General features: G+C 42.4%; 1 protein-coding gene across 1 annotated transcript in view; it reads left to right on the top strand.

Annotated features, from left to right (window-relative positions):
- The window catches only part of CAT (catalase), a 37392-nt gene that overhangs the window by 6003 nt on the left and 16697 nt on the right, over positions 1 to 14692 (top strand). The window contains exons 2-6 of the mRNA XM_081241358.1: positions 8205 to 8376; positions 9435 to 9545; positions 10522 to 10652; positions 11115 to 11219; positions 11820 to 11945. Of these exons, the coding sequence (XP_081097484.1) occupies positions 8205 to 8376; positions 9435 to 9545; positions 10522 to 10652; positions 11115 to 11219; positions 11820 to 11945 (645 nt within the window). The remainder of the gene's footprint in view (positions 1 to 8204; positions 8377 to 9434; positions 9546 to 10521; positions 10653 to 11114; positions 11220 to 11819; positions 11946 to 14692) is intronic.

The following is a 14692-nucleotide window of genomic DNA, read 5'->3' on the forward strand; positions in this document are numbered from 1 at the left end:
AGCTACTGAGCCTGCCCTCTAGAGCGCGCAAGCCACAACTACTGAGCCCCCATGCCACAACTACTGAAGCCCGCATGCCTAGAGCCTGTGCTCTGCAACAAGAGAAGCCACCACAATGAGAAGCCTGCACACCGCAATGAAGAGTAGCCCCGCTTGCCACAACTAGAGATAGCCTGCGCGCAGCAAGGAAGACCCAATGAACCATAAATAAATTAAAAAACAAAAAACACTTCCCACTAGTTTTCTTCCCTGGAATCCTTGGAATCATTTTTTATTTTCTTCAGGCGTTTGCTCCTCTTGCCCCCATGAAGTTCAAGGACAGACAATTCTTTGCTTGCCTGTGAGATCTTCTTTATTTTATTTTATTTTATTTATTTTTTTATAGAGCAGGTTCTTATTAGTTATATATTTTATACATATTAGTGTATATATGTCAATCCCAATCTCCCAATTCATCCCACCACACCCCCTCCACTTTCCCCCCTTGGTGTCCATACGTTTGTTCTCTACATCTGTGTCTCTGTTTCTGCCTTGAAAACTGGTTCATCTGTACCATTATTCTAGATTCCACGTATATGTGTTAATGTATGATATTTGTTTTTCTCTTTCTGACTTACTTCACTCTGTATGACGGTCTCTAGGTCCATCCACGTCTCTACAAATGACCCAGTTTCATTCCTTTTTATGGCTGAGGAATATTCCACTCTATATATGTACCACATCTTCTTTATCCATTTGTCTGTCAGTGGGCATTTAGGTTGTTTCCATGACCTGGCTATTGTAAATAGTGCTGCAGTGAACATTGGGGTGCATGTGTCTTTTTGAATTATGGTTTTCTCTGGATATATGCCCAGTAGTGGGATTGCTGGGTCATATGGTAATTCTATTTTTAGTTTTTTAAGGAACCTCCATACTGTTCTCCATAGTGGCTGTATCAATTTACATTCCCACCAACAGTGCAAGAGGGTTCCCTTTTCTCCACACCCTCTCCAGCATTTGTTGTTTCTAGATTTTCTGATGATACCCATTCTAACTGATGTGAGGTGATACCTCATTGCATCAGTGCATTTTGATTTGCATTTCTCTAATAATTAGTGATGTTGAGCAGCTTTTCATGTGCCTCTTGGCCATCTGTATGTCTTCTTTGGAGAAATGTCTATTTAGATCTTCTGCCCATTTTTTTTTTTTTTTTTTTTTTTTTTTGCGGTATGTGGGCCTCTCACTGCTGTGGCCTCTCCCGTTGCGAAGCACAGGCTCCGGACGCGCAGGCCCAGCAGCCATGGCTCACGGGCCGAGCCGCTCCGCGGCATGTGGGATCCTCCCAGACCGGGGCACGAACCCGTGTCCCCTGCATCGGCAGGCGGACTCCCAACCACTGCGCCACCAGGGAAGCCCCCTGCCCATTTTTTTGATTGGGTTTTTTTAATATTGAGCTGCATGAGCTGTTTATATATTTTGGAGATTAATCTTTTTTTTTTTTTTTTTTTTGCGGTACGCGGGCCTCTCACTGCTGCGGCCTCTCCCACTGTGGAGCACAGGCTCCGGACGCGCAGGCTTAGCGGCCATGGCTCACGGGCCCAGCCGCTCCGCGGCACGCAGGATCCTCCCGGCCCGGGGCACGATCCCGCGTCCCCTGCATCAGCAGGCGGACTCCCAACCACTGTGCCACCAGGGAAGCCCTGGAGATTAATCTTTGTCCCGTTCATTCTTTTGCAAATATTTTCTCCCATTCTGTGGGTTGTCTTTTCGTCTTGTTTATGGTTTCCTTTGTTGTGCAAAAGCTTTTAAGTTTCATTAGGTCCTATTTGTTTATTTTTGTTTTTATTTCCATTACTCTAGGAGGCGGGTCAAAAAAGATCTTGCTGTGATTTATGTCCAAGAGTGTTCTTCCTATGTTTTCCTATAAGAGTTTGATAGTGTCCGGTCTTACATTTAGGTCTTTAGTCCGTTTTGAGTTTATTTTTGTGGATGGTGTTAGGGAGTGTTCTAATTTCATTCTTTTACATGCAGCTGTCCAGTTTTCCCAGCGCCACTTACGCCTGTGAGATCCTATTGTTCCTCGAGCAGTGTATTGTTGTCAGCCTAAGGCCGTATCCCATACCAGTTCGCACACTGCTGAGACGGCCTGTCGTCACTTCAGTGAGACTTTAGTAGTATACTTCGTTTAGTACCAACAGGACCCATTTGGTTCTTGTTGAAAAACACAGTTTGATTTTTTTCTTACATTTATTGGATTTCACTTTTTCCATTATGTATTACTTAGTATTTTACTGAATGGCAGTTCTCCAGGCAGACGGTATAGAATAACTTAGGCAATTAGTGAAGTAGAATGAAAACTCCTTCTCGCCTCTTGAGCTTAGAATGACCAACTGTTCTTGACTTATACTGAGGCCCTTAGTGGCTTAACCATGATGAAGTCAACTTACAAAATGAAGTATACCCCAGTGATGAAGTGTCCCCTTAGAGTCCAGAAAGCGTAGTTTTCAGTCTTTCAGGCAGTCAGAAAACTTTCCTAGTGTTGTCAATGCACTGATTGTGTGCTAGAAAACTCCCTCAGTGTGATGTGGTATTGAGGTGAGTCACTCTCTGATGCTGAAAATGAAAAGCACATCAGACTTAATCCAGAGTTGAGGAGTAAATAGCTTACATGGAAGTTAGGGTTTTCCACTTTTCCTGGTGACAGTAAGCCCTGTCTGGGCAGGAGCCAGCGTTCATCACCTGGTCTGTTGTATATTTTGAGTGCAGTGCTGAGTTTCCCTGCTCAGAGCTACCACTCATGTATGATGCGGCCCCCTATTTCTCTCCCTTGCTTCAACTTCTCCCTCATTTCTTCTCTTAGACATTTCTCTTTGATTCTTCATGGAAAAAAAAAACAAAAACAAACCCAAAACTTTATATTGTGGAAAATTTCAAACCAGAACTGAATAGGGAGGATAGTTTGGTGAACCTCCAAGTGCGTTGTCTCTCAGCTTCAATAATGAATTTCTATCCCACCAACTCCCCCCCACCCCATTTTTGAAGCAAATAGCAGGCATTGTATCATTTTATCTGTGAATATTTTAGGATGTATCTCCAAAAGATAAGACTTTTTTTTTTTTTTTTTTTTTTTTTTTGCGGTACGCGGGCCTCTCACTCTTGTGGCCTCTCCCGTTGCGGAGCACAGGCTCCGGACACGCAGGCTCAGCGGCCATGGCTCACGGGCCCAGCTGCTCCGTGGCATATGGGATCTTCCCGGACCGGGGCATGACCCCGTGTCCCCTGCATCGGCAGGCGGACTCTCACCCACTGCGCCACCAGGGAAGCCCAAGAGAAGACTTTTTAAATAATACTGTGATCACATCTACAAAATGAACAGTAATACCTCACATCCTCACATTTCCAAGTAGCATGATCAGTTTCCCAGATTGTCTCTGTGCAGAAAAGAGTTTCCATGCAGGCCTGAGACTGCTGCCCTTAGAAAGGCCTATAGGCAAGGTTGGCCCTTGGCTTTCTGGAGGGTTCCCACCACCCTAACTGGTAAGAGTAGCTCACAGTGCCTAAGCCATTTGTGCAAACAATGTGGTTTATGCTGAACACCGGCTTTCCTTCAGGGAGTCAGAGGGTGTCTCTATGATCAGCCCCCAGTACAAACCTGGGTGCCGAGTCTCTAACAAGCTTCCCTGCGAGACAGCACTTCACGTGAGTTGCCACAGCTTGCTGGGGAAATTAGGCATGTCTTGCCTGACTCTGGGAGAGGATTCTTGGAAGCTTGTGCTGGTTTCCTCTGGACTTCACTGTGCCTTTTCTCCTTGCTTATTTTGCTTTGTACCTAAATGCTGTAATAAATAACGGCCTGAGTATGCCTAGATGCTAAGTTCTGTGAGTTCTAGGGAATCACTGAACCCGGGGGGTCTTGGGGACCCCTGACACTGTCTGTCTCTCTTTTTTTTAACACTTTGTTCAAAGTCAGATGCAAATAACGTTCACACACTACATTGGTTGATATGTCTCTTAAGTCCGTCATTCTCCTCCCTAGGGTGGTTGTAAATGAAGTTTATGTGGCTTAAACTTTTTTTTTTTTAATTTTATTTATTTATTTATGGCTGTGTTGGGTCTTCATTTCTGTGCGAAGGTTTTCTCTAGTTGCGGCAAGTGGGGACCACTCCTCATCGCGGTGCGCGGGCCTCTCACTATCGCGGCCTCTCTTGTTGCGGAGCACAGGCTCCAGACGCGCAGGCTCAGTGATTGTGGTTCACGGGGCTAGCTGCTCCGCGGCATGTGGGATCTTCCCAGACCAGGGCTCGAACCCATGTCCCCTGCGTTGGCAGGCAGATTCGCAACCACTGCACCACCAGGGAAGCCCTATGTGGCTTAAACTTTAAGGAGGTCAGCTGAGGGGTCAGGCTTTATAGTCAGAGAGGGTTCAAATTGAGGCTTGACCACCAGCCAGGTTACTTAACCTCCCTCCTCTTTGGTTTCCCATATTGAAAATGGAATAATAATTCTCCTTACTTTGCAGTATTGCTGTGAGAATTAATTTATCTAAAACGTGTGTGTAGATTAATACATGTCAATTACCCAGCCTGAAGAATATGTGCAGGAGATGTTAGCTGTGTTGTTTTGAGAGGTGCTACAGTGTGTGGGTAAGATTTGGGTCCTCGAGCCAGTCTGCTTGGGTTCAAATTCTGCTTCTGCCCCATTCTAAGTGGGTGGCCTTGAGCAAGTTGTATAACTTCTTGGTGCCTCAGTTTCCTCTTCTGTGTAATGGAGATTATTATAGCCCTTACCTCGGAGAGATGGATTAAATGTGATAACCGAGTAAGGAGTTTAGAACAGCGCCCGCAGAGCAAGCTGATATTTGTTGTTTTGAGGCTTGAGCGTGTCTAGTAAGTTAGGCCTCTCACATACATGTTACACACTTAAGCTGACAGAGAAGCAGGGAGTCGGTGGCATGAGAGGAATCCAGAATCACCTTTATTATCAGTAGAGGTTTGACTGGAGAATGTGGCTTAGGAGTTTTGGCCAAGAGGGCCTGCTGAGACCACTCTCCTAAGCTGAATTTATGTACCCCTTGTGTTTAGGCAGCTCTGGAGATTACCAGAGGAATGGCTGCTGCCTGCAGCCATTGGTTTCCAAAGGGGAGAGAGTGGAGCCCTGTGTAGGCCTGGGTCCCTTTCCCAAACTGCCCCATCAGGGGAAGTCTCCCCCCTTCTTTGGATCGGGACAGAGGCCTGGAGCACCAAGAAATCTGAGGACCAGGAGTGTCTTTGGTTTTCTGTACACGGGTGTGTCATAGACAGTGATTTGCTAGAAATACTAGGTATATTCTATATTGATCTCTGGGAATATAAAGCTGTCGTTATGACTCTGTTGGGATTGAAAGTTGGGGATGGTTTGCATGACCACTGTTTTTCAATTTAAAAAAGGAAATCTAAGATGGCTAACAAGTTCTTGGAAATTCTGTCAGCAGTGGGCACTAATCAGTGGAAGCTAGGTTGATAAAATATTTCATCAGAGAAAGCCAGCCTGACTCCTCCCAGGAAAATTTCTTCATCTGTGTCTTAGTTTGAGCCAAAAAATACAAACAGCAAAGCCAAAGTGGAATTTTACTTTAACTTTGAGTCCTTCTTTCTAATCATGGTGCCAGTTTTTAGCCAGGCCAAAGTACTTCTTTGCCAATTTCTGCAGCAGTTTTTATAAGAAGTTTGTCTGAAGGTGATTGATCAGAATATGAAGTTATAAGTTCAAATATTTCTCTTTTATTTTTTGGAGGGGAGGTGCAGGGAGAGGCATAGACTATTGTTGTATCCTCCTCCTTTTTAGAAATAATCCTTCTTGGCCATTTCATATTGGTCCATAGTTTAATTCATTCTCATGTTGAATCCACAGCATTGGTTGTGCACTTGTTGGTAACTGAGCACTGTGGCAGGTGTCAGGGCTATAGATGCAAAAGGAGTGTGCTGTCTAGAGAGGAAAAACTGTGAAGTACACAGATAATTATAATATTTATTCTGTGAGGCATAAGAAGATGCCCTTGGCTCAGCTCATGGGGTGGCATGGACGGGGCAGGAAGAGCGCCAGGAGAAGCATGTAAGAATGTCATGAGGAATTGGCAGCCAGAAAGATGTAAACACATTAACAGGTACTGATGCTGCTTTTCTAGAGAGGGAGCTCTTAGAATTGTCCAGCAACAGAGAAGCTCTTCTGTCTTAAAAAAGTTCTAGTTCTAAAGTGACCTTAAACTGAGTTTAAAAACAAACAAACAAAAAAACCCCAGTAATCAGCAAGTAGGCAGGTACATCTTTGCCCTTCCATACTTGTTATATGTTGCAGGTAATCGTGGGCTGCCACATTGAAATCTGTGTAAAGTTACTTAAATTCTCTGAGCATGTGGCATCACCCATTAAATGGGAGTAATGACGTTTATCTCACTGGGTTCTTGGGAGGCTTGAATGAAGGTAGCTAGGATAAGGCCTTGTGTATGGCAGGTGCTTGAGAAATGGTAGTTACAGAGGGAAATGAAGAACATATACAGAACATATGCAGTTCTGTCAACTGCACTGATTCTGTGTTTGTCCTTTCTAATTAGCTTTGGACCAGCAGTAACCACACTCCATCATATTCCTAGAGAAAGCCCAGAGCTTGCGTCATGGGATATTGGTTAGGGGATAGGGCGAGAGAGTCTGGATGGATACCTACACATCTGTCATGGTTTCTAGAAAAATAAAGCCAGAAATGCTTTGTTTCTGGTATCAGGTCACTTTCTCATGGCCAGTACAGCAGTAACATGTATTTGCCTAGTGTGTGGCCTTATTTTGTGTACATTCAGTTCTCTTAATCCATGTGTTAACCTTGGGAAGTAGTTATTTTTTGTCCATTTTTCAGATGAAAAATAACCTCAGAAATACTAAGTAACTTGCTAGTAGCCACACATCTGGTAATTGGCAGGGCTGGGAGTTGGACCCACCCAGTTGGAGGTGGCTTAGCTCTGCATCTCCCCTGATTTCCTAGTGACCAGGGGGGGTCGTGGGAGAGGCAGTTGGCTGTAGTCAAAAGCAGAGTGTGACCACAGCTGGGAGCTGCCCAGGATCACGTGAGGCTTAAAAGTGCTGTCCCCACTCTAGAGAAGGGACAGCTGAGAGGCTTCTGATGTAACGGAAATGGGAGAATTGGGTGTATGAGAACTAATTCTTTATTATTGTAAAACAACCTGTCTCATCTCAGAGACATTTGGCATCTTTAGAAAATTAATACTATAGAGACTCCCCTGGTGGTGCAGTGGTTAAAAATCCGCCTGCCAGTGCAGGGGACATGAGTTCGAGCCCTGGTCCGGGAAGATCCCACTTGCCGCAGAGCAACTAAGCCTTGTGCCACAACTACTGAGCCTGCGTTCTAGAGCCCGTGAGCCACAACTACTGAGCCCACGCACCACAACTAGTGAAGCCTGCGCGCCTAGAGCCTGTGCTCCGCAACAAGAGACACCACTGCAATGAGAGGCCTGCACATCACAAGGAAGAGTAACCCCTGCTCGCTGCAACTAGAGAAAGCCTGCATGCAGCAACAAAGACCCAAAACAGCCAAAAATAAATACATAAAATAAATTAATAAAAGAAGTTTAAAAGAAAAAAGAAAATTAGTACTATAATCCATCTTACCAATAATTGTTTATTATCAGTGACAACAAAAGCCACTGACTTTTTTTTTTTTTTTGGAATTGAAAAGAGATGTTGCAAATAGCTGGTACACACTGCTTGAGAGAAATGAATGCATTGTATAGGATGACCCGCCTTGACCTCTGCAGCAGTCAGGAAGAGTTTGTAAGATTGAGGAAAGCATTTACAGGCATAGCTTCTGTGGGGACCATCATCTCACTATTAGTTTGGACGTTCCACGTTCAGCACATATGATCCGTTTGGGAGGATCCGTATCTGGGGTTTCCTGTGTGGAGCCTGGCGGCTGTAGCTGGAGCAGGGGTGGAGCAAGTTGGCGAGTTATTTAGCCATCTTCCTGCTCCTCAGAGCAGATTTCTTAGGATTTCTGCGACCTGACTATAAATTTCAGGCAATTGCATATTTTGAGTATTTCAGTACTTTTGACACAGGAAATTTAAAAAGAGTTTGGGTAGAAGGTATAAAAAATGCAAAACGATGTGCCCTGTGATAGCGGAAATTAAGTGTGTGATTGTACTGACTCTCTTGCACTCTTCTCCTCTCATGTTCACTTAGAAACCTGATGTCTTGACCACCGGAGCCGGTAATCCAATAGGAGACAAACTCAATATTCTTACAGTAGGGCCCCGCGGGCCCCTTCTTGTTCAGGATGTGGTTTTCACTGATGAAATGGCTCACTTTGACCGGGAGAGAATTCCTGAGAGAGTCGTGCACGCCAAAGGAGCAGGTGAGAACTGTGTTCATTTGTTGTAACAAAGAAGTTAACTGTGTTCTGTGTTGTAACACAGAAGTTAAAAATTACTTCTCAAAGGATCAGAGCTCCTTTAATAGAAGTGCCAAATCTCCATTCCAGGAGGAAGGGAAAAAATGTCTGTCAATAGAGGAGTCAATAATTAAATGATGGTTATTTCCCTGGATTGCACATTATATATAAAATATTTTTTACTGAAAATAAGTAATCTTCCTTTTAGTCCATTTTGCAGTTTAGTGAAGAAGTAAAAATGTGGAAATACTGATACAGACATACTGTAATTATAATTCGTGATGGTGCACTTAACTGGCTAAACACTGGAATGAACTGGGCAAAATCGATGACGGTTGTGTTAGTGTGGTGGGTTTGTGGTGATTTTTCCTTTTTGTTGAAAACTTCTGTAAAACTTTTATCTTGCTTTTATTGGAGAAACAAAAGATGGGGGTGGTGTTTAAAAGAAAGCTAAAAACTCAATAGGAAAAACAAAGCTTGATAGAAAGGAAGAAGAAGCTTTATTTTAGCTGCTTACTTGGACTCCCAGTTAGGACTTCCCAATTTCTTTATTTGCTCTTCCATCTTCTCCAGCTTTTTTGCATGTCTTTTCCCTCATGATTTTGATATGCTATTCAGTTTGTTGTTTGGCTCTGTGGTGACCTTCGTACGTGCTCAATCCTCTCCCTGTTTTTTCCTCCTCTCCACCCTGTTCTTTCTCTCCTAGGTCCTGCCTCTACTTCAGGGGCCTCTCAGGCCCTGTGTCCTTGTGGCAACCTTGGCTCATTCCTTCTGGTCCCACCCATCTCCTCCTCCTCTTTGGCTCCAGCTGTGTAGCACTCAGCTTAGCACTAAGTGACCTAGGACTTTGCATTTTGCTCTCATCATTTTGTGTTTGGTTATCTCCCCTTCTCCCATCATATTGGAAGCTCCCAGAAGGCCAGTGCTAAGCCACCAGTTTCTCTCTCACACAGATGCCTATCGAGGGCCTGATGGCCTGAGTGACAGTCTTGTGATGAGGATTTCTGTGTCTTTTTCCTTAGGGGCTTTTGGCTACTTTGAGGTCACGCATGACATTACCAGATACTCCAAGGCGAAGGTGTTTGAGCACATTGGAAAGAGGACGCCCATTGCAGTTCGCTTCTCCACTGTTGGTAAGTTGGTCTGTTTGCATTACTGGTGTTGCTTAACTCAACCGTGTATCTAATCTGGGACATTTATAACTTAATTTCAAGAAAAAACTTACTAGACAATAGAAAACAAGCACTTCTTCAAATGATAGCAAGGTTTTACAGTAGAAAAAATATTTTCAGACATGTAGAAAGTTACTTATAATTCTGTTTGTTGAGGTCTTAGGAAATCATACTTACGCAGAGGCCGCCTCTGCAATTCCGTGACATTTGGAAAGAGTTTTTCCTACAAGTGGTTGCATGAAGTGGGAATCTTACTCAGTAGCCGTGATAACAGTTGCCCTTTATTGAGAATTAACTCTATGCCATCCATGGATGGTGCTTTACTGACATTGTTTATAGTCTGTAGATCTACTTTGCAAGGTGGGGTTCTTTCTATTTCAAAGAGAGTAAGTGATTTTCCTCATGTTACAGAGCTAGTAAGAGTTAGAGCTATCAACCTGCATCTCAACACACCACAATACCTGATTAATTCTGTTTCTGCATGAATTTGTGCATTTTTAAAATACTGTGGAATGCAAAAGTAAATGAAATTAAGAATAAGAATTTATGTTTTGACTCATTTTCTTAGTATTAACCTCATAATTTTGGTACTCACTTATTCGCTTTGTTCACTACCTTAATCTTCATAATTATTCTCTTCCCTTAATTTAAATTTTAATTACCTGTTTGAACAAAGCTATCTTTTTATGTTAAGTGGATAATCTTTTCAGCTGTTGTTACATACACTCTCTCATTTCTCTCAGTTAATTCTTTTGTTTACTTTTTAGTCTGAGTTAGCTGGTGTGTAGTAGAAATAATAACCCAGGCACTTAAATACCTAATTTACTTCTAGAAAATGAATTGGAAAGGATAGATCCCAGTGCTTCTTTATGACTTATCCTTCTTGGATGCAAAGTACTCTTGTGGAGGCTTCATTTTTCTCGTTTGAATCTTCTAGCTGGAGAATCGGGCTCAGCTGACACAGTTCGTGACCCTCGAGGGTTTGCAGTGAAATTTTACACAGAGGATGGTAATTGGGATCTTGTTGGAAATAACACCCCCATTTTCTTCATCAGGGATGCCATATTGGTAGGTGATGAAGTATTTTGCACTCTGCAGATATTTGTTGATTTAAATTGATTTCAAATACTCTGTATAGATTGGCATTTGAGGAAAAGCCCTGGGAAAAGCAGAAAGAAGAGAATTTGGATTGGCTAGATTGCCTTTTAAAAACTTTTTTTCTGTATTTAATATCTTTTTATAAGGTCAAATAACAACAGTTATCATTGGTCTTAGTTTGGCATTTCGGGATTCACTGATGTTATGGGAATAGTCCAGTTTTCCTTGCAGAGCTTGGAAGATGAATAAAAAGAGGCAGTTTGCCCTAGAAACTTGTAGAGGGCAAATTTCATTTTAGGGTTTTACAGCTTAAAATTCTAGGATTACATTGTTCAAAATTATAATCTGTAAACCTAGCGTTAAGCAATGTATAAGACACCATAATTCCTGTAAACTTAATTTTTGGATTTTTTTCTCTCTTTTTCCATTTAGTTTCCATCCTTTATCCACAGCCAAAAAAGAAACCCTCAAACACACCTAAAGGATCCTGATATGGTCTGGGACTTCTGGAGCCTGCGTCCTGAGTCTCTGCATCAGGTGGGAACACCTCTTTTTTCACTATATTATATCACCTGATATGGAACTGTTAATTATGCCTCATACATTTTTCTCCAGTTTTGGCTATTTTATTGGAATTGGTTTTTGACTTTCTTTTTGGGAGGCTTCCTCAGATTTCTTGATCCTTGAAGAGTTTTATAATGATTGATTTTCTTAATCTTTCCCCATTCATAGACCTTATGTGATTCTAGAATCATTATTGATTAATATTTAGCAATATTAAGGATTAAAGTTTCTAGTAGGAAGTAAAGTTCTTTGTATTAGGGAAATGAGGGGAAAGTAGTACCAAACAAATTTTCTATTAACTTAAAATTTGAATAGCAAGTTAGGCTAGTTTTCAGATTTGTTTTAACGTTTCTTTATAGAATTTTGAGCCATGAGGTTAATGATTTATGTATCATTCTGCTTTAAAATTCTTCTGTTTGTCATTTTTTACAAATGGTAACCCTTCCTATGGGCACTTGGCTAGTATGTTCCATGTCATTAGGAGATTTTTATGGAAAGTTAGGAATGTCTTAAAAATATAAGATGTTTTGATTTAAAGTGAAAAGTTGTACACTTTACTTTTCTGTTCCTTAGGTTTCCTTCCTGTTCAGTGATCGAGGGATCCCAGATGGACACAGGCATATGAATGGATATGGATCGCATACTTTCAAACTGGTTGATGCGAATGGAAAAGCTGTTTACTGCAAATTCCATTATAAGGTACATGTTGCCTTTGGGCAGTGTGGTGGAAGGCTCTCACCACCCACGTATCCTTACTTCTTCTGAGGATTGGGCAAGAATCAAGGCCTCCCCCACGTTGGCCGTACCTCTGCCCTCAAGGATGACAAGTATTGATCTGGTTGAGTAGGACCATGACTCTTTTGTTGACCACAGCTTGAGTGAATAGACTCACGCTGCCCAATTAGAAGAACTATGTGTAGTCTCTGTTTGGTCTCTTCATGTGGCTGGGGGGTAATAGCACACTACTATCAGCAATCAAGCTTTCTTCTTCTGGACCCTGGGAGCTCTGCCATAAATATTTGGGAAAATGCTCATTTTGTGCTTGCTCTCTGGTTTAATATTTCTGGTGCCGGCAGGTGCACATTGATATTATTTTCTCTCTGGAGAAGGAAGATCTAAGGTTTTAGATCTAAGGTAAAGAGATAGGGCTTCCTTGGTGGCGCAGTGGTTAAGAATCTGCCTGCCAATGCAGGGGACATGGGTTCGAGCCCTGGCCCAGGAAGATTCCACATGCTGCAGAGCAACTAAGCCCGTGTGCCACCACTACTGAGCCTGAGCTCTAGATCCCACAAGCCACAACTTCTGAGCCCACGGGCCACAGCTACTGAAGCCTGTGTGCCTAGAGCCCATGCTCCGCAACAAGAGAAGCCATGACAATGAGAAGCCTGCGTGCTCCAACGAAGAGTAGCCCCCGCTCACTGCAACTAGAGAGAGCCCGCGCACAGCAACGAAGACCCAACGCAGCCAAAAATAAATAAATTTATTAAAAAAAAAAAAGGAGATAATACAGGTCTCCAAGCTAGGTAAAAGGAAATTCCTACCTGGTTTAGCCTAGAGTTCTTTGTTGGAGTTTAGAGTCAAGTGTTAGCAAACAGTAAAGTGTTATATTGCTTTGCCTTTCCTAGCCCTGAGTACATTGTTCTGAGCATATATAGTTTTGGGGTCCAGGAGGGGATTAAGAGAGAATTGGGGCATTTCTGTCTGTAACCAATCTCACTCTCATTTTCAACATCTGATGCTATCTTTCCAAAAACATTTCTCCTAACTTTTTAATTCATCATCCATTTTTTAATAGAACTTTATTTCTTTATATAATTTTTTTTCTAATTTATTTTATTTTTGGCTGTGTTGGGTCTTCATTGCTGCACATGCTTTCTCTAGTTGAGGCAAGCGGGGGCTACTCTTCCTTGCGGTGCGTGGGCTTCTCATTGCAGTGGCTTCTCTTGTTGCGGAGCATGGGCTCTAGGCACACAGGCTTCAGTAGTTGTGGCTTGCAGGTTCTAGAGCGCAGGCTCAGTAGTTGTGGCACACAACTTAGTTGTTCCGTGGCACGTGAAATCTTCCCAGACCAGGGATCTAACCCATGTCCCCTGCATTGGCAGGCAGATTCTTAACCACTGCACCACCAGGGCAAGTCCCATCCATCCATTTTTAAGGATTTATTGAGGATATAATATGAACAAGGCACAAAGAAAAATCAGTTACAAATGTCAGAAAACAAACATTCTGTTTTTTTCTTTCATAATTGAGATTTTATTGGTTGTTTTGAGGATCAGTATACAGACATTTCAATTTGTACACAGTTCTTAACATATGTACAAAAAAATCTACAAAAATCATGTAGTTGTGATTCTTTTCTAAACAAAATCACAACTACACAGAGTCACTTATTTCAGTGACTTTCCAGCTTAAAATTTGGAGGCAAATTTTCCTTAATGGAATATCAAGTACCAATATCTTCCAGCGTTGATACGCTGTTACATCGTAAGTCCCACTAATTCACAATTTAATATCATATACACACTATGTACTCGAATTTTCAATTGTTTGTAGCCTGTTAATGAAGTTACTAGGAAAACTGGACTACCATGACGAAAGATGTTGCAGAATGCATAAAATTCTGACCAGGAGAGCCAAGATCAAGGAGTGGTTTGCTTTAGGAAACAATTCTACCAAAAACAACATGGGAAGAGACGTAATTTAAAGTGTTCAAGTCATTAAATGCACAACTGACTCCAAATTGCCATTTGGTATGCTTTGTATTATAGGATATAAAAGCTATCCCCATTTATGGAATATGAAGGTGACACCCGAGACAATCAAAGTCTCCCATATTCAATATCCCACTATTTTCTGGTTGTACCAAAAAATAAACAACTAGCAAATGATTTCACCTCTTAAAAAAAAGCATTTACACTTAAAAAATGGGATGAGGTGGGATTTCCTCCTTCTTAAAACTGTTTCTAAAGCTACTAAAAAACTTGGATTTACAAAATAGTTGATAAAAATATTCCTCTGGATTGTACAAGAAGGGAGACAGGGACCACCGATAGGACCGGGTGTGTGATATTAATCAGTCTTGGCTTCTTTCTCTCCTGCTTCATCAGAGGCTGGGCTCTCCTCGTTTTTAGTTTCTCCGTTTTCTGCAGGTAAATCATCTTTAGTCTCTTGGTTAGCCACTTTGGCCTGTTTTCCCTTTGCTCCCCTTTTGCCTTTTTTATTTTTTTAATTTATTTTTTATTTTTATTTATTTTTTTATTTTTTCGGTATGCAGGCCTCTCACTGTTGCGGCCTCTCCCGTTGCGGAGCACAGGCTCCGGATGCACAGGCTCAACAGCCATGGCTCACGGGCCCAGCCGCTCCGCGGCATGTGGGATCCTCCCGGACCAGGGCACAAACCCGTGTCCCCTGCATCGGCAGGCGGACTCTCAACCACTGTGCCACCA

This window comes from Mesoplodon bidens (genome assembly GCF_964165515.1).
Source record: "Mesoplodon bidens genome assembly, chromosome: 7".
Lineage (NCBI taxonomy): Eukaryota > Metazoa > Chordata > Mammalia > Artiodactyla > Ziphiidae > Mesoplodon > Mesoplodon bidens.